This window comes from Lepisosteus oculatus, chromosome 2, assembly GCF_040954835.1.
Source record: "Lepisosteus oculatus isolate fLepOcu1 chromosome 2, fLepOcu1.hap2, whole genome shotgun sequence".
Taxonomy (NCBI): Eukaryota; Metazoa; Chordata; class Actinopteri; order Semionotiformes; family Lepisosteidae; genus Lepisosteus; species Lepisosteus oculatus.
In genome coordinates, this window is record NC_090697.1 from 74427168 (window position 1) to 74450665 (window position 23498).

General features: G+C 50.4%; 1 protein-coding gene across 4 annotated transcripts in view; it reads left to right on the plus strand.

The window, feature by feature from the left end:
* The window catches only part of dmtn (dematin actin binding protein), a 35945-nt gene that overhangs the window by 9644 nt on the left and 2803 nt on the right, over positions 1 to 23498 (plus strand). The window contains exons 2-15 of one of the 4 annotated variants that reach the window (XM_069183317.1): positions 8016 to 8076; positions 10482 to 10541; positions 11357 to 11440; positions 12918 to 13073; positions 14600 to 14644; positions 15970 to 16105; positions 17172 to 17219; positions 17974 to 18123; positions 18246 to 18385; positions 19780 to 19885; positions 20708 to 20772; positions 21947 to 22021; positions 22716 to 22781; positions 23374 to 23454. In XM_069183317.1, coding sequence (XP_069039418.1) covers positions 10533 to 10541; positions 11357 to 11440; positions 12918 to 13073; positions 14600 to 14644; positions 15970 to 16105; positions 17172 to 17219; positions 17974 to 18123; positions 18246 to 18385; positions 19780 to 19885; positions 20708 to 20772; positions 21947 to 22021; positions 22716 to 22781; positions 23374 to 23454 — 1161 coding nt within the window. In that variant the 5' untranslated portion in view covers positions 8016 to 8076; positions 10482 to 10532. Of the gene's footprint in view, positions 1 to 2042; positions 2090 to 8015; positions 8077 to 10481; positions 10542 to 11356; positions 11441 to 12917; positions 13074 to 14599; positions 14645 to 15969; positions 16106 to 17171; positions 17220 to 17973; positions 18124 to 18245; positions 18386 to 19779; positions 19886 to 20707; positions 20773 to 21946; positions 22687 to 22715; positions 22782 to 23373; positions 23455 to 23498 lie in introns of those variants that run through there. The other 3 variants (XM_069183307.1, XM_069183315.1, XM_069183309.1) reach the window with 3 other exon arrangements.

Below are 23498 nucleotides of genomic sequence, written 5' to 3' on the forward strand. Positions count from 1 at the left end.
CAAGAAGGGTTGTGGGAGTCTGTAGCAAGCTGCTTCGCCAGGTTGTTGAAGCTGATACGCTGGCTTCTTTCAAGAAAGGGCTGAAATCAAATAATTCCAAACTACCAGGCAGGCCAGACGTCCTCTGATGTGCTTGAAGCTGTGGTGTATTTATATTTTTGTCAGTGCTGAAGATGAGTGGAAAGAGACCAGAGCCCTGAAAGGTGCAGCACAAGATGGATGTGATGCCTGAAGCGGGGGCCAGACACGTCCTCTTCGTCTCTATCAGCCCTGCCAGCACGGACCGCTGTGCAGAGCCCTGCTGGGAGGCAGGAGGGCGGCAGGAGTCTCTTCCCTCGGCATTGATTCATCTGCTAATTGGAACACAGTTTCACCACAGACCCAAAGGGACTGAAGGAGTTTGGTCAGGATGCTTTCTGATGGCTGCTAACTCAGTGTTGGTTCTAGGGATCCATCAGACTGTACCACAGGGGTCTTTGCATGTTTCTCACAAATGCCCCTGGGTTGTGGGAAGATGTGGGGGATAGGATACTATAGATGCTTCTTAATTCATATTGGCCATTTCCCTCTCTATAAAACGTGGCAACTTATTTTCACAGTAGTTCAGTGCCAAACCTTTTCCTCCTGTTTTTAGAACACTGAGGTGTTGCCATCCCCTGCTATGATTTACTGCTTTTTTTCTAAATCACTGCTGACTCAGAATAGATCCTTAGATTTTTACCCTGTCCTTTCCTATCTAGCTTGTGCGGGCAAGATAGAAAGAAAGACATTTTTTCTCCCCCTGCTTTTTGTGTGCTCTCCTATCAAAGGCTGGTGGAGAGCGCCTGAGTTGAGCCCCCTCCCCATTCCTTGTGGGTCGAGCTCATTGCTTGAATTTTTCTCATCTAAAGTTGACGCGGCAGAAGTGCTGAACTGAATACTGCCAGCTCCTCGGAGGAGAGATAAACACTGCCGGCTCCGCTGAGAAAAGACGGCGAAGGGCCGGAGAGAGAAAGCGATCTGCTCTTAACGAGGCTCCTCATGCTGCACGCTGCGGCTGTGTCTCCCAGCCCCGTGAGGCCCGGAGAGCTTGATCAGGGAGCAGACCGGGGCCTGCCTGGCGATCACGGACACACCAGCACAGCCCGTGTGGCATACCCAGATGCAGTGCCGAACAGCAGGGCAGACAGAACCAGCCCATTGGGAGGCATGACGGGCAAGCAGCGCAGGCTGAGATCGCTGCCCCCTGGAGGACATTAAGATAAAACTATTCCACGTTTCAGTAGTCCAGTTGGATCCTAATAAATGCAAGAGAGACGAGCCATGCAGGGTGTGCTTTCGGCATAGCTGGCCTGGATGGGGGAGTGGAGCCCTGCTTCACAGGCCCGAGGGCTGTAGATGGGGTGGCAGGACGGGGTACGGGAAAAAGGCACTACTGGAATTTCCAGGTGCGAGGCTGACTGGATATTCATTGGTGAGATGAGGATCAGCCCTTCCTGCCAAAATGTCATTCTGTCTTCATGAGGAATCTGTGTAATCTCACATGTCGCCTCGCTCGGTGTCTCCGGGTGGCTGGGTCAGCGCCAGGTGGCTCGGCCTGTACAGAATGTCGTGCAGCCTTCACGCAGTGAAGGGAGCGGACGGCTGTTGAAGGGGGGCGGTCTGAATCAGGAGCGGGGTATGGGAATGCCTTCTCTTATCTCCCGCGCCGCGCGGCGGTCTGGGGGCCGGGTGGGGCGGCGGCGCTGTGGTTGGGCCGCCCTTATCTGGGGCCGCAGCCTCTCCGGGGAGCAGCGGCCGAGCCGAGGTGATGAATCTGCAGCGGGTGGCCAGGGGACAGGTGGGGCGAGCGTTGCCACGGCGACGGGGGGGGCGGGCTCTGGGCGGCGGCCTGCTCTGCTGTGCCGAGATAAGTGTGTTCTGTTCAGGGGGGGAGGAGCTTAGGATTTCCTTGTCGACACCAGAAGGTCGTCGTCATGGAAACCAATGCGTATCATTAAGAATTGTTTTTTTCCACTTTCTCATTTTGCCTCTTTCTGTTTTGTCGAATTACTTTTTCCTCATTGTGAGCGAGTGTGCTCTTCTGCTGCTCTAGAGACGGGTCTTGGAGGTGAGGTGCGACATTTGTTTCATTTCGTTTGGTGGTTTATTTTTGGTCAGGCCAGCGTGCGTTTTGGAAGTGGGGAGCTGCTTCTGTTTTCCGAGTTTTGTTTTGTAACTTTTTAGGTTTTGTGCTTCCCAGCACCTTTTCGCAGTCTCCTCTGGGTTGTCTTGATAGAGCTCGGGGGGCCCCGTGTGATGGCTCTGATAAGCTGCGCTGGCTCAGTGTTTTTGTGGTCTGGAGAGGAGAGCAGTCTGCTGGGGCCAGTTTCCAGAGCCTCTCGGCCCTCTTGAAGAGCTCCAGACAGCGAGCTTGCTTTATCGTTGCTTTCACAGCTCTTTCCCCTCCTTTCTCCTGGCCTGTGATGTGTTAGAGCCCCAGTAACCACAGAGGTTACTGCTTTCCAATCCGGCATCACTGAGCAGCCGGAGTCTATCCCAGCAAGCAACAGGCACAGGGCAGGGTACACCCTGGAGGGGACGCCAGTCCATCGCAGGGCACACACACAGACGCTGACGCCGACGTGCACTCACACAAGGGCCAGTTTTCCCAGAAACCAATTAACCCACCAGCTTGTCTTTGGACTGTGGGAGGAACACAGGGAGGACATACAAACTCCAAACAGATAGCACCCCAAGAATTGAACCCAGGGCCCCACTGCGCCACCATGCCTGCCTACCACGGCTGGGCGTTCTTCCCTTGGGTGAGAATCCCCCCCAGGTATTCCCACCATCATGACCGGTCAGCAGGAGCACGTGGGGGTGAACGCGGGGGCTCGGGGGGACTGGGGACAGCAGTATGAAATCTCGAGAACAGCTGCATGTGTGTTGCTGGTTTCTCTTTCTTGTCCGTTTGTTTTCGGGGCTTGCTGGGGGGGTGAGGAAAACGGACAGAGGCAGGGTCCTGGTGGGGTCCAGGAGAGCCTGGTGGGAAAACGCCTGCAACTGTGCGAGTCAGCCTGGCAGAAAGAAAATAACCCAGCCGCCTTCGTTTTTGATGGTGCACATTGGAGACGTTGTCTTGTAGGCAGGGACGAGCTCTCAGAGAGGTGCAGACGTAGTTCCGTGTTCTGAGTCCCTGGCACAAAGCAGAAGGGTTGCTAACCACTTAACTGATATTTACGGGATTCTTGCACAAAATCTCCCTGGAAGTTGCCACCCAGAATGTGAATTGCCCGGTCGTTGGCATTTGTTGTTGTAGAGAAAAGTCAGCAGAAACGCTGCCGGCCCAAGCAGGGGGAGACAACATCAGACACAAAACCACCCCACTGCCAATAAATCTGTGCAATGTGCTGCTATGGAGCAAAGACAAAGGAGAGCTTAACATGGGCACACTTTAATCCCTGGCTCGCTGTCCGGGAGCCCCTCTGAAAAGGCAACAAGCTCCCAGAGATGGGTGCGTGCACGGATCACTGCTCACGGCCGCATATTTCTGGTCTCTGACGGAAAGAGTAAGGAAATCGGCCTCAGGTTCTCCAGGGACTCGGCTGTGTCCTGCAGGCTGGAGCTCAGTGCAAAGTCTTGAGCGGGCCTTCTGTAGACTTTAATGTTGTCATACCGACATCAGGGAGGTTTCTAGAGGGCATTTCATCAGAGGGGTTCGCCTAGACCCTTTCCTAATATAAGAACAACAGAGAACTTACAGACAGAAGGAGGCCTTTCAGAATACCTGGTCTGTTGGGTGCTTGGCAGCTAAGGGATCCCAGGATCTCTTCCAGCTGTTTCTGAAAAGAAACTTAAGTATCGGTTTTAACAATGAGGCTGAGTAGCTTGATCCAGACTCCCACAACCCTTTGTGTAAACAAAGTGGAAAGTGTGCAGGCGTTTCCTCTTGTTCTCGGTTTGAAGCACACTTCGACAGCGTTCAAGACTCCGTTCAAGACTAATCCTCTTAAGTCTTTCTAAAGCCTTTTAAGCAACATACTGTTCTCATCAAGGGGTCTGAAAAGGATGTGTTTTTAGAGGGGTTTGTTGGAGGATTTCAGAAGGCCTGTTTTGGGATATAGATAAACATCTTCGCAGTCTCAAGTGTGCTCTTCTAAAGGAGCTCCGGTGATGCGTCAGGCAGGAGTCGGCAGGTACGCAGATAAACGAAGAGAACTGGTGGCACAGCCCGACGTCAGTGTGCACTGCAGCTACAGTCTTGATTCTGACACACTTTCCACTGGTGCTCTCCACTCTTGTAGGGGAATTGAATCTGAGGCTGTGAGTTGGCAGAGGTATCTGTTTGCGTCACATGAGATTAGAGCGTGTTCATCCGCTAGTTCAGGGATTCTTGGTTCCATCCGGGAAGCAAAATCAGATGAATCATTAAATATGAACTCGTTCCATGAAGTCAAGAGCTTAGGCTCTAGGCAGCCTGCCTTGTTCATTTAACATGCTAACATGGAAGCCATTTGCTGATATTACACATGGCTTCCATGCACATGTCCTGCAGGGGTGACTGCTGGGTAAAATGCGCGCGGAGGCTGAGAGTCTGTGCTCCTTTTCCTCTGTGGTTTCAGTGCATTAGAGAGGGTTTTACAGGATGAGTTCACTCGCAGTCTGTGATCTCCTCAATTAGTTGAATTTGCCCTCCCATCTGCACTGTACAAGATATTTTAAGCCGGCCTGTGGATCTGATGGGGTTTTTTTTTCTGTAACTGAGAAAATCTTTGCACAAATTCCGAATTCCTGAAGGAGCTGGACAGATGGTCCTGGAATAGGCATCGTCCTGCCAGCCCTTTTGGAAGAACACAAGAAATGGGAGAAAACCTTCCTGTGCTGAGCTTTTCTTTTTTCATTCTGACACGAGTTCCGTTTCTGACTCTGTTTTTTATTCTTCTGTCAGTGTGGGGAAATAAGGTCATTAGAAGGTCACACCTCTCTTTTCTCCTTGTTGGCTCCCAGCTATTGATTAAAGTGTGAATTTCAAACACTCTGACCTGTACTGCATCTGCACGTGTTGCTGACTGTCTTACTGTAACACGCCTGTAGTGTGTGGTCACTGCTTGCACCCCTGACACTGCTGGCCAAGTGTCGGGGTGTGATTGTGCGTTAGTGCTCTGTCTGTCAGCTGTGTTGTGCATAAACAGAGTTTAGAACACAATGGGGAAAAAAATGGAAACACAATGGAAAATAAAGTCTTGCACATTGCCTGTTGTGTTCTGCACACTGTCTGTTGTCTCTGTTCTTATACAATTGTGTTGTTGTTTTTTTTGTACTTCTTACTGTCTGAGAGCTGGCTAAATAGCATTTCGTTATACCATATACCAGTATATGAGTATAGTGACAATAAACTTAAACGTGAACTTGAAAATAGGAGTAAATAAATCTCCAGGCATCTCCCCCCACCATGAAAGACTGCTTTCCAGTCTGCATGCAAGTCTCCATCTTGCACTGCTCCCATCCTGAATTTTCTCACAAGGAGGAAACTTTCTCGAAGTGCCTGGGAGGAAAAGTGACAGCGCGCATCGCAAACAGGAGCATTCCAGACGCGGTGTGTTTCTTCGTATGGCAGGATAATCCGTCACAGATTGTCACTTCGGTGCGCGGGGAGTTACGCGATCTCCTGGCCCACAAGCCTTTGTGCTATTTCTGACGCTTTGAACAGGGGAAGGGTGATTATGCTGCTACCAAAACACGGCTAGAAATAACACAATTATAATCCAGAATCCTTTACATAACCGGCAGTGTGAAAAAGAGTGTGCATCTGAATGTTGTAGGACTGGGGGATTGAATGTATTTGCAGTTAATTTTAGTATACGTGTAGATTAGATTGCGGTGATTATTACCACGCCAAGTAATTGATGAACTGTTATGACTGCACCCTTGACGTGATCCCTCGGAAATGATGGATCAGCTGGAAATTGATCTGTTCTGCAGATCAATTCCTTTGAATTAAACCCGAGCAAGCCCGTTTAACGGGTCGGATGCTGGGCGCTATTTCATTTGAGAAGAGAGGGGCGTGCGCTTAAACGTTTTGAGCTCTTTGCAAAGGGGGGAGGGGGGGGCGGCACTGTGTCTGAAAACTGCCGAAAGTGTTTCGTTCACTGTTTGTGTCTGATTTGCTGGCAGCACTGAGCCTCTGAGGTCTATATTGTTAAGCAAATCTAAAGTGCAGCTCATGGATTACGGTTTTAGGCTTAAAACAGGCTTTGAATTCAGTGACTCAGACGTTGGGACGCATTTGGCCTGTGTTTCTCCTTGGGTGTGAGATCCAGAGCCTTCTCTTTTTACAGCTTTTCACCCGGTGTGTTTATTCCTGGGAGCTGGTATTTAAAGATTAAAACTATTTGCATACGCTTGCCTCCGTCGCGGTGTGCTGTGCACCTTGACATCCATTCCATTTTTCTTAACTCTTCGTTCTGTCCTGTCAGAGATTCGCTACAATCTGACAGCAGCACACTTTTGCCAGTTTAACAGTAGTTGATTGATCCCTGTATCCCATCCATTTCTTGAAGGAAGCGAGGGTAGTATGGCTTCAGCAGCGTGGCTGGGTGGCTTGTTCCACATTCCCACAACCCTTTGCATAAAGACATGCCTCCTGGTGTCAGTTTTAAATGCCCTTCCGCATAGATTCCGCCTCTGGTTCGTGTTTCATTGTTGACCCTGAAGAAGTGCTCATAGGAAGTAGCGTTGCTGTCAGAGAATTCGAAGATTTAGTGTGAAGGAAGCTGTGTGCTCCATGTTTACAGGGCGCCAGCGCCATTAGGAAGGTGTTTCGCAGCTCTGGGGGTGAAGAACAGTAAGAGTTACACAAGGCGCGAAAGGAGCAGGTAGAGGTTTATTCAGACACAACATTCTGGCTGTGGAGCCTTCTTCAGGTTCACAGTTCGCACCTGAGGAGGGTGAGGAAGAGGCGGTCACTAGGGGGGTAAGGAAGAGGGGGTCAGTAGGGGGGTGAGGAAGAGGCGGTCACTAGGGGGGTAAGGAAGAGGAGGTCAGTGGGGGGGTGAGGAAGAGAAAGTCAGTGAAGGGGGGAGGAAGAGGGGGTCAGTGGAGGGGTGAGGAAGAGGAGGGTCAGTGAGGGGGTGAGGAAGAGGAGGGTCAGTGGAGAGGTTATTGTAGATGATGAACTGCTGCAGGGTAGACGTCCAGTATCATTTATCAGAACAGGGGGGGCAGCAGAAAGGGATAATTAGTTGTCATGGTTACCCAGGGCAGCATGCAAGCCGCCTATAGCTTAACAGCACTCATCAGGGAGTGAGTGAGCCTTCTGTTCTCCAGTCTGGCCTGTACTGTGGCCTCACTGCCTTTCACCTGGGAAAGCTGAGGGGCAGGGGCTCTGATAGTGGGGTTCTGGAAGTCAGACCCATCCCAGTCAGTCAGTTTGGTGAAGGGGCACTTGAAATGAGAGTCCACCTGGCGTCACTTGGGGGCGATAAAGAGTCGCCCGCCACAAGCCTTTCCTCTCCCCCAGAGCTAGGACACAGGCACGTTCTGCTGGAAATCACCGTCCAGGAACATCATCCCACTTCCAGCCTTCCACAGAAAAATCACCCCCCTTCCATGACTGTACAGGAAAATCATCCTGCTTCCATGATTAAACAGGAAATCGTATTACTTCCATGATTGTTAGCAGCGAATTGATCCTAGGATCTGATCCAGCTGTTTCTTGACAGAATATCAGCTTCAACTACATGCTTTGGTAGCTCATTCCACACTCCTACAACCCTTTGTGTAAGGAATCGTCTCCTGTTTTAGGTTTTAAATTCTCGTTCCTGAGTGGGGGTAGGCAGTGGGTGACTGTAGCATTGATGGTTGTAGCAAAGAAGTGCCCATGTGTAGAAAACTCTGTACAGAAACAGACAGACAGTGAAGAACAGCCGCCTTTCCCTAGGAGAAGGGAAAAATGGAAAGTTCTTGCACACCTCAAACAATCCAGACGCCTTTTTGTAAGTGAATAAAGTATGAAAATGGTTGTTGATTCTATTTCATGCCCTCTCTTTTTTCAGAACTGAGTCTGAGGGCTGAGCGACCTCAATCTGACTGACATGACCCATCTGGAAGTCTCAGGTATGAGCACCGGGGTACAGACCCCCCCCATGATAGTGAGACAGTAACAGTTAAAGAGGTAAACTCGAGTGCTGGGCTCCAAGGACAGGAGGGAAGACCTGGCCTGACTGAGGGCCAGTCATTCCCAGATGGAAAGAGAGATGCGCACAGACGTCAAGCAGATTGTGTGCAAAAGGAGGTCCTGTTTGTGGTGTGAAATACAGGCCCTGAGCCTGGGTTTCTCAAGGGACCTTCTCGGTTTTTGGTGTTGTGGCTTTGTTCGCCATCAACCAAATTTCCCGGCGCGAGCCGTGGCGTCTGTCCTGCGGGATGACCTCTGTGTCATGCAGGCTGGCAGCGCAGGGGGTGCCCGGGCCTTCCTGTCCCAGCCTCTCTCCAGACCCGCTGGCCGGTTCGCTCTCCCTTCAGGGTCTCGCCCCGCGCACAGACCGCGTGTCCTGACCTGGTCTCGGCTGGAGGCGTGCATGTGTCGGGGGGAGAGGGTAGCATAGCCATCACCCCAGAAAGGAGAATCAGAAGTCACTGACGTCTTGAGGCTCTTAGTGGGACCAGTAGAGCCATCTTTGGCTTGGGCAGGGGCTGGTACTTGAGCTGGACTGGGCAGCCCTGGGGGAGCGGTCTGATTACACCCAGCGCCTGTGGAGGGAGTGCAGGGAGAACAGGCCTGGCTTGGATTTCACTGGTTTACCAGTCGCTGCTCTGCTCGTGTCCTCCGGGCAGGCAGAGGGCGGACAGCAGGGACTTCAGTCCTCCTGAAGCTCTCGATCAGGTTAGCGTGCAGCTGGACAGTGGAAGAGAGGGCACGTGAACAGTCCCAGCCTTCAGCTCTTTTCGTTCGTTAGCTTTGCTGGTCTTGTCATGCTGCTCCCTGATTTGGCCGTACAGTGTGGAAGCAGATCACACTGTAAACAATGTTCCTTACCGTGAACACAATTGCTGATGGATAACGGTGCCAGATGATTGATATGGCGTTTTAATATCTCATGTGCAGTTATGGGCTGTTATCTGCAATATCGTACATCTCTTGTGATCGAAATGTTTCAATATTTGTGTCAGCTAACTGCTAAATCTGCTAAATCCATATCAAGGAGGTCCTGCGATTCGTTAGGAGAGAGCTCAGATTTTATAGCCGTTTGCAGAACTGGTTATGAGTGCAGGCATTTCATCTGACTTTAGCTGGCATTGTGCATTTGGAAGGGTCTGCGCTGAAGCCATAAACTCCATCTGGGAAAGACATGATGGAAATATGGTGTTTTGAGAAAGGAAAAAAAGCGCTGTGCATGAGAGTCTGTTTGAGAGGCGTGCAGGGTGTTGTCTGGCTCCTGTGAGAGTGAAGGAGTGGTGCACACTGTCAGTCTGCAGGCTGACACGGAGCAGGAAAGATTCACAGATCGGACCGGCGTCAGGTCATGCAGAAGAGAAGCCAGAGGGGTCATCGTGCCCCTGGTACCCCTGACTTACCTGATATTGTACAGCTCCGAACAGCTCGGAGCTCTCAAGCGCTGCAGCTCTGCATGCACTCTCTTTCTTAACAGAAACAGGCTAGAAACAGGTGCTTTGTGGGATGGCAGAAAAAAAACTGACTGCAGAATAAAAAAATGACAGCAGAGCATTTCCTCAGATTTCCCCCCCAACAGACCATTTCAACATTTTATTTTTCCATGTTTTACAAAACCGTGATCAGTTAAAAGCTCTCCAGACCTGTTATTCACCCGCCAGTGAACTTGTGTTCCCTGGGATAGCAAGGGATCTTGCTACAGGATCTACAGGATAGCAGGGGAGGTCTAAAGGGAAGGATCCGTAGATCTGCAGACAGCATTCTGCCGATTCCAGCAGGGATGTGAGGTTCTCGATCAGGGGTGGGTGATCTTGGCTCTTCTGTGGCACACCGTTGTACACCTCTGTTCCCCCTGACCCTTCATTATTGAAGTGCTCTTCAGTCACGAAGGAATCCGTCCAGGGGTCAGCCCTGTAAAGGTTGTGGATGGCCAGAGCTGAGGATGCCTGCCTCTGTTCTAGAGTGAGGGCCTTTTATGAGACTCAGTGGAGTCTGCCTCCCCTCCAGCCCCCACCTCGGCGTGGTTCAGTTATTACTGTCGCTGCCCTCACTGCGCTGAATGGGTCACGGATTCATCACTGCATTTCCAGTGCCTTGTAATTGAGTTTTACCCCGAAACTGATGGATCCGAATATGATTACCCTGACACACTGACGTCTGTTCCCCCAGCTGAAAGGCGGCTCGGATAGCTGTGATTAAGTGACCATAACCACAGCCATGAAATGTGTTCTTTGCTTTTCAAATTTCAGAAGGTCTGTAACCATCATTGAGTTTAGGTTGTGCAAACAGATCTGCGTGAACTCGATTTTCACATCAGTGTTGTTTCCTCTCTCTCTGTTCTTAACAGAATAATTTGGCTGGTGTGTATCAAAGAAGTTATTTCTTTTCTACTCAAAAGATGCAGAAGGTAATCATATTTTTCTACATTTTGTATTTTTCTAGTGTAACTCTGTGTTCCTTGGCCTGACAGGCCATTTCCTAACCATTGCACTGATCTAATTCTTCCACTGCTCCTTCTAAGACCCAGAGTCCAATGATCCTGTTTTTCCATCCTGGAAAAGAGGATATGCAGCGTTTTATCACAGCTGATCTCTTGGTACAGTTAGAATCAGTCCTTTGCAGTGCTTTGTCAGTGGCACGCTCACATTGCAGGCTCAGTTTGTCCGACCTCAGACGCTGAGCAAGGTAATGGCCTGGCCAGCACTGGGAGCCTCAGAAGAAACAGCTGGTTGCAGCTGTGGAAGGTGTTAGTGGACCAGTAGAAGGCGCTATTTCCCCTGGACCTGAATTTCCCAATAATACCAGTCCCGGGAAGGTGGCTGGGCACACTGCTGTAGTATGAGACATTAAACTGAGGGCCAGGGTCCCTGGTCGTTAAAGATCCCATGACACATATTCACAAGAACAGGGCTGTTAACCTCAGTTTCCTGTCTAAATTCCATTGAGGGCTCCTGAAATTTCTCTTTATTTCCAAATGGGGATGCGATTGGGAGAGAGATATCCAAGCGAGCGGACCTCACCAGTGGCTGAAAAGAGAATTGCGGGACTTTGTGCCCTCCTTGGGGGATGCTTTGTTCCCAAGGGTACCTTTCCCAAGATGCCTGTCAGGAACGTGATTATATACTCAGCGCGCAGGAAGCTAGCGGCCCTGTTTTGTGCAGCGGAGTGTGCTTTTCCCTGGTGCCCGTGCGTGTCCCTCTCACGCCGGCCTGTGTTTCCCAGCAGCAGCAGACCAGGACGTCTCCGGGGAGTGTGGGCTCCAACCGGGGCCCCAGTGTGCCTGGCTCTCCAGCCGCCACCATCATGGTAAGAACAGCCCCCCCTCTCTCCGCCGACTCCGGCTCCGGATTCTCCCGGACCCCTCGTGCAGGTTCACCACCCTTTGATCCGCAGCCTGGCCCCGTTCCGCCAATCGATCAACCAGTCAATCAGTCAATCAATCGAGGTTTATTTATCAATGCACGAACACTACAGCATACAGCGGTGTTGTCGGCAATGAAATGCTTTGTCCTCGAGCTCATTAAGAGGGCTAGAAGAGTAGAAGGACAGGAATTGATCGGGATTCGATTAACATTAGGATACAATAAATCACACAATTGCAATTTACAATACAATGTACAGATAGTGCGAAAGTAACACAAAGGTAGGAGGTATTTAGCGCTCTTCCTGTGTAAACACATGCCTGCGCTGCCCCTGGCCCAGTGTCCTTAACGCAGACTGTCTCTGGACTGACCAGTGCTGCTCTGCTGGGGGACAGGGTCTCTGTGAGCTTTATACCCACTTTCTCTCCCCACGCTGCAGTATTTTATAAGGTGGACTTGCAGAAGTGGTTTGAGCCCCAGTGAAAGAATGCTGGACGCAAGGGCTACTGTGTAATTCTACACTGTTAGACAGGAACGCCTGCTGCGAAACTAAGTGACCAATTGTGTTACAGGAAGTGATCTTTGGCAGATAGGGAGGAGGAAGATGAGCATGATCTTGGAATGCTGCCAGTCTGATCAGCACAGGGAAGCGTGATGGAAAACGTAAAATATTTAAGGGCTGTTCTAGTTTCATCACTTTGAGAAAAACACGTCAAGCACCTCTGTGTTTCGCTCCATTGCACGTGAAATAAATACTGCTTTTATCTTCTGAGACGGACTCCTGACTGTCTTTTAAAAGGAAGCAGAAGAAAGTCTCCCACAGCAAAGATAACAGAGGGCACACAGGTTCACCCTGCCTGAAGATAACAAGGGCTTTAGGGGTGAGGTCAAGGCAAGGCCTAGAAATAGCAAAAACGTTACAGGATTTCTTGATCCATTTAACACTGGAGAAAAAGACTCATCCTTCCCGGTGGCCAGGGTTTCAGGGTGAAATCTGCTGCCTGATTGGAGGGCTTGTTTGGGCTCTGACTCAGGATGGGCTGTATGAAGAGCCAGGTGGTGACCTGTTGATTCCTATCGGAGGGATCCATGACTCCTGCGTTTCCCTGCCAGGAGCTGCTGTTTTAGAAAGCAGTCCTGAGACTTCGTCAGCGATTCAGTAGACAGGTGGTTGTGTGTTACATAACGCTCTGCGGCTCTGCAGAAATCTAGTCGTGTTGCGCTAAGAATATCTACTTCTCTCTCTGCTATCTCCCCAGAAAGACACAATCTCAGTCAGCTCATGGTATTAATAAACTCAATCTGAACTTCTCCCAGTAAAACAGTATTTAAACTGGCCAGTACTGTGCCACATTCTTTTTTTTTTTAAGAAGACCTTGCGATCTGACAGATATTGCCTTCTTTCATTCCCTCTTTTCTAGGCCAAAATGGATAACCAGGTGATAGGATACAAGGACTTGGCAGCCATCCCCAAAGACAAAGCGATACTGGACATCGAGCGACCGGACTTAATGATCTACGAGCCCCACTTCAACTACTCTGCCCTGGACCGGACAGAACTGCCCAGGAGCAGAGAGGTGGGCAGATTTCAACTCGCCTGTAGGGATTGTCATTTTCTTGTCTTGCTCGCTGCTCGTGGAGAGCTGGAGCCCTCCCATGAAGGACTTGGGTTTGTGTCTCTCTGTCAGTGAGGTTAAGGAGCCTCAGGGTCTGTCCTGCCTGCCAGCTGATTACCTGTCAGCTGATAACAGTTTCTATTAGGTAGGCTTGACCACACTTGGAACCGATGGCTCAGAGACTCAGAACACTCATTTCTTGTCTCGGGTGGCCTCTAGTGGTCATCTCTTGTAACTACACCCATTCTGACTTTAAACCTGAGCTGTGGTGTGCTAATCATAATTATTAATAATTCTTTGCACTTATATAGCGCTTTTCTGGACACTTGACTCAAAGCACTTTACAGGTAATGGGGACTCCCCTCCTCCACCACCGGTGTGCAGATATACCAGTACTCTCCCCACACTCCAGCTCTCAGTGGGGAGGAGAGCAGAGTGATGAAGCCAGTTCAGACATGGGGGTTATTAGGAGGCCATGATTGGTAAAGGCCAATCTTGCTGCTCTGACCTGAACCTCTAAAATATATTCTTTTCACTGAGCATGGATGTCAGATACCTGTCTAATCTCTGATAAGAATGTCTGTAAAATGAATAGTTAATACAGTGTGAGTACCATGAATGTATTTTGCTTAACTGTTTTTAGTACTGTTTTTGTAACCCCTTATTATTTTGAACTGAAATACACACATTACCTTCACACACATTAGCCAGGTTTACGCTGTGGGGTTTGCAGAAATAACGAGCTGGTCAATACGAGGGCTGACAAGGTCGGTCTAGCGAACCAGAATCAGGAACCAAAGTGGAAATCGCATGGAAGCTCATTTCAAACTCACCACAGGAGAAGCTGCTTTACACAAAGAGTTGAGGGAGTGTGGAACAAGCTACCCCGACATATGATTGATTCACTAAATGCCATTCGGACCAATTAGCTGCTAATTACCTAACGGACCGGGGTGAATGGCCTTCTCTCAGCTCTAAACTTTCTTATGTTCTTTCGAAAGGCCCATTAAATAGACATATTACAGTATATGAAGGATGGTGCAAGGTGTGTTACTTTCAGACCTGCTTGAATGGGCCAGCTGTTCATGAACTGTCCTGAGTCCCCCTGTGGGTGATTAATCATAATCCGCCCTCAGACTCCTGGACTGGCTGCCAGCACGCCACACTGAACCGGCTCAAAGTGCCGCAGACAGGATGTCGAAAGCTCTGTCTCGCGCTGTGAGCGAGGCTCCAGGGGGCAGACTCATGCAGCACCGCTGAGCTCCCCGCAAGGAACCTGTAATCCAGGAGGTGTGTGTTCTGGCAGCTCCTCTGCTGGAAACCAGTCACGACTCGTCGAACCGTTCCGTCTGCTGTCCGGGCTCCCGGAGAGACCGATCTGATCCCTCCCTGTCTGGCAGCCTTAGCGTGGCATCGAGCTCGTCCGCGACAGGGGTGTGCCGGCAGGGGGCAGGCGGTAACACAGTGCCTTTGTTTCATTCTTTCAGAGATCCATGTCCCCGCACTCGATATCTCCCCCGCCCTCCCCAGAGGTAAGGGAAACGACTTTCAGAATCGGTGCGAACCGGAAAGGCAGGAAAGGTGCAGCGAGCAGCAGTGCGTAAAAGAAGAGTATTTCCAAAGTAACTTCTGCCCTGACACTAGGGGGCGCTGTTGTGCACAGGGAAATAGTCATTGCGAGGCTGTGTTGCCCTGCTGTGTTGTCAGGGCTGCTACACTGGGATCTGGACTTCAAAGAAAGCACACCGTCTGCACTCTTGATCAAGCATATAGCGTAGGCTTGTAGGAGGAAAAGACCACGAAGAGCAAAGTTCACACAATGCACTTTGGCTGAAGGTCCTTCATCAGATCTTTGAACCTGTGAGAGTCCTCCCAGCACAGTGTGAGGGAGTTCCTTCGTATTTGCTTTGTTATTTATTGCGCTGGGAGCTTTCCAATGCCAGCTCTATTGGGCCGAACAGTTGGTTATTAAGACGTACTGTCTGTGACTGAGGTCCACATCCAGCAGCAGAGCCCTGGCATCCATCACAGGAAGTGGCATCGCTCAGGTGACACATGGCATCTAAAAATTGCCTCATAATTGCTTTGCTGCTGTCCCAGAAGATCGATTCTTACAGCTTGAGTGTTCCTATCTGAAATGTACATGTGTTTTATATCTGTTACTGCTTTCTGGGCTACAATGCAAGCAGAAGAAGAGGTATTGATTTACTATACATCAGTGTTCAGATCATGCCTGCAGCACAAAGCACATCTAAATGACTACTAAACTCTCACTGGCAAAGTGTCTGAGTTACCATGATAAGAAGTCGTGGGTATTTGGGAACTCCACCTTTCCTGTAATGCTGCTATATTCTGCAGACTGATTCTGCTGTGCATTAATTCTTAATGTATTCTTTTGGCTCATGATGCCTGGCTGTGGATGCTGACTTTGTTTTCCTGAGTGAAAGTATTGTGCCATTTGATTATCAATAATTCAGCTAGCCACTTAGTTCAGCATGAGTACAATTATACATTCAGTTTAAAAAGCTTACAGGTAGTTGTTTACATTGTCACGGCAAAGACAGAGGGGGGTTTAGAGTCAACCTTATTTCTGGCTTTTTCCTGTACTTGTCATTAAATCGTGTATGTGGGATTGCATTTTGAAACAGAAATGAGGAGACATTTCTTTACACAAAGGGTTGTGGGAGTGTGGGACAAGCTACCCATCCAAGATATTATACTTTCTCGCAAGAAACAGCCGGATGAGATCCTGCGATCAATCAGCCACCAACTACCAGACGGGCCTGCTGTCGTCTGTATCCTTAATTCCGTTCTAAAGTAAATCCTCCGTGTCTCCTTCCCCTGTGTTCTGGGGCAGAACTTCCTGTCCAAGGAGTCCCGGGAATCACTGGATCAGAAATCCCCCGGCACCGTCTCCATGGCGTCCAGCGTTCAGACGCGTCGGGTCAGCACCGGCTCAGCCAAGGGAGCCATGCAGCACTTTCACAGACCAGGTGGGTCACAGGGTGCCCAGCCGGACCGGGCTGTCCGAGACCGTCTCGTTCCCTGCGGCGGGAATGATCAGGCACTCTCTGGATATCCGGTGTGCACCAAATACTGGAATAACACACTGAGCCCATAGAATCGCTCTGCTTGTAGAGTCCCCCATCTGAGGCCTTCTCTGTTCCAGAAGGTAGCTCAGATTCCTCAGGTGATGTTTATTCCACATGCGTTTACGTTGCCTTCATTCACTTCACTACCCTGTAGCGCGTCTCACCTTTTCAAAAGGCAGCAGAGGGAATTGTCCGACAATGTTTAATTTTCCAGTCCTGATGTGCTGCGTCCGTGCCATTGGTTTAAAATGGCCCAGAATCCCATTTCAGACCGGTTGGAATAGGGAGGTTGGCATGGAAACCCCCGGGATTCAGGGGCTGGTGTCTTACTTGAGGGTTTTGGGGCACAGCGAAAATGTCTCTGCGTTGGCAAAGAGACAGCCGCCTGTAACTCGAATGAGATATACTGGGCACAATGCGTGAGCGGTCAGGTTCCCATCCGATACACCGAAAGAGCTGTAAGAGCTGGGTAATCCCTAATAACTAATAAGGTGCTGCATTACTTCATTATTAATCATTTATTTAGCGGATGCTTTTAGACAAAGTGATTTTCGTGTGCACTCGTCTCTTTAGCTGAGTATTTTACTGGAATTGTACGGGTGAAGTACCTCTCTCAAGTGTTCAACAGCTGTGTCCCACCTGGGATTGGAACCCGCAACCTTCCAGTTGCCAGTCAGAGCCCTGCTTCCCTAAGTGGCGTCACCGCCCGCCCTCTGAGATGTGGACGGTGTGAAACTCTGCCCCCAGGGCGGCCCCGTCTCTTGGTGTGGGGTTGTACTGCCCTCTGTCCGGGCTCGGAGCGAGCAGGGTCCAAACCCGGCCGCGTCAGGGGGAGCTGCTCTTGTCACACCCGTCCCATCCTGTCCTGACCCGGCACAGGGTTCGAACGGGGTTGCGTCCAGGCTCCTGCAGGCACCTCTGCATTGTGAATAGGACTAATCCATTCTGTGCCTGTCTTTCCTTTCAGACAACGGTACCAACATATACAAGAAACCCCCCATCTACAAACAAGGAGGTGCGTGCTCGAGTTTTCACCCTCTTCCTGCCACTTTATGATTTCCTACATCGTTAGAAAATGAACAGGCTGAATGTCTGAATGGAGTTTGATTTATTTCCAATGTAATATCACAAAATGTATTGGTCTTCCAACAGGATTTTTTTTTTTATATGGCGATCTCAATTCAGTGAAAACCTACTATTATATTTTCTTCCCAGAAAGGCTGATGAGTGTGTAAACATTACGAATGGAGGTCATTCACTGGCATCCTTGGGGCTTTACTGACCAAGGATGTCAGCCAGCCTTTCCTGGAAGGAGCCTGGAGAGTCTCCTTTAACCGTGATGTTTCCAGGGACTCTCTGCATCAAAAAAAAAAGATCTGGCCCATCGAGACAGATCCGGGGAAAATGTCATCCTGGCCGCCAGTCACTATGCCACAGCGATAGCTGTTTCACTAGGAATTAAGCATACCGATAGGATTGTGGATTGTTTTAGTCACAATAAAACTTTACTTAACCTGCTTGGCCAGGGGTCGAGGAGGCTGGGACCCCCCTGCAGAGTGAGGGGTGACCCAGGGGCAGCTGCAGAGGGGGAGAGGGGGTGGAGGTGGGATGTGAGGGAGAGGAGAGCCTCATGTGCAGTATTTATAGTGTTCAGGAGAGGAACTGATACCAGGAGAGTGTTGTCCTCCCTCCTGGACGTGCGTTACAGACTCCCATGCGCAGGAGCTGTGCCGTCACGTCCTCATTGCCCTCCTCCTGTCCGTGCGCAGACGTCTCCGGCTCGGTCCCGCACAGCAAGCACATCGAAGATCTCATCATCGAGTCGTCCAAGTTCCCCGCCGCCCAGCCGCCGGACCCCAGCCAGCCCTCCAAGATTGAGACGGACTACTGGCCCTGCCCCCCGTCCCTCGCCGTCGTGGGTACGCCGCCCGGCGGGCACCTGGCTCGGGCCTGGCAGGGGGGGGGGGGGGCACGCTCGCTTGGGGGGGGTGACCGAACTGGTGTTGTCTTTTAAGGGTCGGCGTTGTTGTGCTTGTCTCAGAGACGGAGTGGAGGAAGAAGGCCTCGCAGAAGAAGGACAAGCGAGAGGAGGGAGAGGAGGAGGCGGAGGAGGGGGACGAGGCAGACCTGTCGGAGGACATGAAGAGGCTGCGGCAGCTGCAGAGGCAGGAGCTGGAAAAGGTACCGAGCGCCGAGGCGGTGTTCAGGAGGGCATAGAGCTGCCCTGGCACCACGGTAGAGGTCATGGGGAAAGTGCAGTAATGCGCAGTCGAGTGCATGGAAACAAGAGCTACAAGTCACGCTGAGATAGAACAGGACGCTCAGCAAGTTACAGTCCTGCCTCGTCTCCCACAGCAGGCCGTCCGGGCTTGAGGCTCAGTCATCACAATGAGGTTTTCACTGTCTAAATCTGTGATTCCCAGCCCTGCTCCTGCAGGAACACAGTGTCTCTATCCCAGTGTCCCGATGATTCCCAGCCCTGCTCCTGCAGGAACACTGTGTCTCTATCCCAGTGTCCCGGTGATTCCCAGCCCTGCTCCTGCAGGAACACAGTGTCTCTATCCCAGTGTCCCGATGATTCCCAGCCCTGCTCCTGCAGGAACACTGTGTCTCTATCCCAGTGTCCCGGTGATTCCCAGCCCTGCTCCTGCACGAACACAGTGTCTCTATCCCAGTGACCCGGTGATTCCCAGCCCTGCTCCTGCAGGAACACAGTGTCTCTATCCCAGTGTCCCGGTGATTCCCAGCCCTGCTCCTGCAGGAACACAGTGTCTCTATCCCAGTGTCCCGGTGATTCCCAGCCCTGCTCCTGCAGGAACACTGTGTCTCTATCCCAGTGTCCCGGTGATTCCCAGCCCTGCTCCTGCAGGAACACTGTGTCTCTATCCCAGTGTCCCGGTGATTACCCAGCCCTGCTCCTGCAGGAACACAGTGTCTCTATCCCAGTGTCCCGGTGATTCCCAGCCCTGCTCCTGCAGGAACACAGTGTCTCTATCCCAGTGTCCCGGTGATTCCCAGCCCTGCTCCTGCAGGAACACAGTGTCTCTATCCCAGTGTCCCGGTGATTCCCAGCCCTGCTCCTGCAGGAACACTGTGTCTCTATCCCAGTGTCCCGGTGATTCTCAGCCCTGCTCCTGCAGGAACACTGTGTCTCTATCCCAGTGTCCCGGTGATTCCCAGCCCTGCTCCTGCAGGAACACAGTGTCTCTATCCCAGTGTCCCGGTGATTCCCAGCCCTGCTCCTGCAGGAACACAGTGTCTCTATCCCAGTGTCCCGGTGATTCCCAGCCCTGCTCCTGCAGGAACACAGTGTCTCTATCCCAGTGTCCCGGTGATTCCCAGCCCTGCTCCTGCAGGAACACAGTGTCTCTATCCCAGTGTCCCGGTGATTCCCAGCCCTGCTCCTGCAGGAACACAGTGTCTCTATCCCAGTGTCCCGGTGATTCCCAGCCCTGCTCCTGCAGGGACACAGTGTCTCTATCCCAGTGTCCCGGTGATTCCCTGCCTTGTGGTGCACACTGAACCTGAGCCAGAAGCCGCGGAGATCTCTCTGATTGCTGTCCTGTCTCTTTCAGATCCAGTCGAACCTGGGCAAACTGATCCTGAAGGAAGAGATCGAGAAGTCGATACCCATCCGGAGGAAAACCCGCTCGCTTCCCGACAGGACGCCTTTGCACTTGGGTGAGTCGGGGCCCTTGCTCTCTGAGCTTGTGAGGAGCCAGCCTGGAACTGAGTGGAAACTCTATGAAAGAGCCAGACCCCGGAAGGCCACTGTGTCTGCAGGTCTCCTAGGTCCCTCTACAGGTCTACAGGTCTACAGGTCCCTCAGAGGCCAGGAGAAATTGTAGAAATTATCCCAGATAAGCTGTTAAGAGCCAAGCTGGGGTGAGAACCTGCGAAGACATTAGCCCTCCAGGACCAGGATTGAAAACCTCTGCTCCACAGAGTTTATTTCCTACCAGTCTGCCTGCTTAAACAGTAGAAGCGGTCCAAAAGGAGGTCAGAATTGGAGAGCTCCAGGGAGGAGGAATTGATCGAGTCTCCTGGTGGTGTATGGCGCTGTTCCAGTTCTGGAAGACTTTCTGATTAATGAATGTGGAACAGACCACTGCCAGCTTTTCCATTTACTTCCTGACTAAGTGGGACTTTCAGATGCCAAAGTGGATGAGATCATCGGTTCAATTAACTGCCACCAAGCGAGCCAAATGGGCCCAATGGCCTCCTCTTGTTTGGAACTGCTCTTCTGTTCTTGAAATCAGCGGGGCTGAAGTTTCAGGAGGGTGGAATGGGCGTGATGCTTTCTTCTACAGCCTGACTGTACGAGCGTCCAGTTTATCATTCAGTTTTTTCGGCTGACACCTCTATCCAGGATATCCTGGTGGAGGGTCATGCTAAAGGGTACGAGAGCTGGGCCCCACACAGGCCTGGAGCCTAGACGCTCCTGACCATACTGCTCTGCACTGCTTGACCTTCTAGGACTCTGACGCTGTTTTTCCCCAACAGGACCCTCGTCCGTGGCCTCCAAGTCCACCTCTCTCCCAGTGTGCAGCAGGACCAGCCTCACCAGGGTGAGTTGGGCCCGGCCTGACGCGGGGAAGATCACGGGCACACGGACATTTAAGACGTTAAATGTCAGCAGAAACCACAGAGAAAAATCAAACACTAAAATCTGTCGATCGCGTGACTGTTCACCCTCATTGCAATGGTAAATCTAAATTTAGTATACTGAAAGTGTACAAGCGTACTTCGACACAATGAGTTGAGTGGATTGAGCAATGATGAAGAATGGACAAAAATTTCAAGCAGCATCTTCAGCATTGGTCTAAATTCCCAAACCTGTTTGCAAGCGCTGAATGCATGAAAACCAGCTTCACTATTCAATTCTAACACTTGAGGGATCCCTTCCCTGGCTGGGATATTGACTGATGCAGCTGCTGTGCAATACCCTTGACCTCCAGAGCACTTCAGGGTGTCACATCATACAGCAGGCTAGGGGTCCAAGCCTCTTCAGCTGTCACCCCTCTTGGGAAAGCTCTTCCTAATCACCTAACACTCACCCTCTGTTGATGTTCTTAAATCTCGTCTCCAATCTTACATGCTTTTCGATGCCCTCCACTTCTTCCAACCTACTTATTTCTTCAGAATTTCACATGTACACTGTTTTTGCATTATTGTTTTTTTTTGTTTGTTGTACTTCTTTTATATCCATATGATTTGCACTTTGAGGATGCTCTGGATTGAAAGGCGCTATGCAAGAATATTGAAACTGAACTTCAGGTGTATGATAAGCAGCTGGAAGGTCTTCAGTGTTTAGTGTTTAGGGTTACGGCTGAAACCAGCACTTCTGCAGTACAGCTGTCTCCAGGGCACCAGGGTCAGTGGCATCAGTGCTCAAGCAACACAGAGTAACAGCAGCTGGGAAATTCAAGCACCTTGTTAAAAATAATCCACCGGTTTGCATACCTGTTGGCCACAGTTTCCAGAAGCCCTATGGCGAACTCGTGGCCAGTTGTGCATGGCCCAGAGTAGAACCCCAGCGCAGCTCGTGAGATTTCGATGCGTGCCGTGCTTGGAATTGACTGTTATCTTGGGCATAATTAAGTAGCTTCAGCTTCTCTCAGACTCCATGCACGTATGCAGGTGTAATCGGCATTGATCCACCCAACATGGGCATCGCAAGCTGCGTTCAGATTTTATAGGGCGGCTTGTCGTAACTCCTGTGTGTTTTGCTTTTCTTTTTAGCTGCAGTCCGCAGAGTTCTCGTCACCAGACAGCGACAAGAGTGGCCAAGGTATGGGCATCACGGCGTGGCACCCTGCTGCTGTGCCTTCAGTGACACTCCTGCCTGCAGAAGGCAGAGCTCTGTGTTGTAGAGCGTTTGTGACGGGAGGTAGAGGGAGGTTAGTTACACACCAGAGCTGAGCCTCTGCATTGCTGGTCAGCTCAGAGCAGTCCTGTTACCCAACATGACACCCATTCTGACACGGGTCAGGTAGAGGCACAGCATGATGTTTATCCATTTGTTTCCCTTTTCTTTCATTGCAAAAAGGCTCGCACAGTGATGTAAAAATAGCAGTTGCCTTTGGGGGTTAAAGCAGCATTTCTGTGCTGCTGTGATAATCTCTTGAAACGTCTTAAGTGAAAGAGATGTGCAATGAAGAAGTTAATGCTTAACAGTATGATTGATCTCTGTTTTTTTCTCTCTCACAGGTTTGCAGGTAAGAACTTTGTATCTACTTGTTTTGTGATTAACGCTTTACAATAAGTAAGCCTTCATGAGTACTTCAGGAACAAAGAAAACAATAAGTCATGAACACACAGTGACTCCATTTGCATTTCTTTTGATCTCTGTAAGAAATAAAATATTACTTCATATTGGCAGTAAAAATATATACATCCGATACAAAACATTACTGTTTTGCAATTCGTACTTCTAATACCAACATTAAAAATTGTTACAGTAAACACTGACATCATTACTTGACAACTGAATGTTTGATTGCTTACTTAGAACGGAGACTCACAGAGGGGGAGAATGGATAGAGGGAACTCGCTGCCAAGCATGCTGGAACAGAAGGTGTGAGTTCCGCCTGCACACTGGACAGTGTTCAGTATCTGTGTCCAAATCGGTCTGTGTGTGTCCACATCATGGCTCTGTGTGTGTGTGTGATCATGGCTCTGTGTGTGTGCTCATGGCTCTGTGTGTGTCTACATCATGGCTCTGTGTGTGTGTGTGTGTGTGATCATGGCTCTGTGTGTATCCACATCATGGCTCTGTGTGTGTGTGTGTGTGTGTGTGTGTGTGATCATGGCTCTGTGTGTGTGCTCATGGCTCTGTGTGTGTCTACATCATGGCTCTGTGTGTGTCCAGTATGGGACACGATGTAGGAAACGGGCAGGCAGACACCTTAGAAACAAACTGAATATCCAAATGAATTATTATGGGACGTCTGCTGCAGGCTTTCAACAACCTTGGACACACACACTCATTGTTAAGATGTTGGTCTACTACAGATAGTTTCACATTGGTGACTACACTGTTAGCACACAAAGCTGGCATATTGTGTGTTTTACAGGTTATAGTAAGAAGGACTCTTCTGAACAATTCAGTGGTCTGTTTGAGAAGAGCTGGCAATTAAAACTGCAGTATTTGTATTTTGTCTCCTCAGATTTATCCCTATGAAATGCTGATTGTCACCCACAGGGGGCGCAGTAAGCTGCCACCTGGAGTTGACCGGACAAGGCTGGAGGTATGAAGAAGGAGCACATTTCTGTGCACAGCTTTTCTAACCAG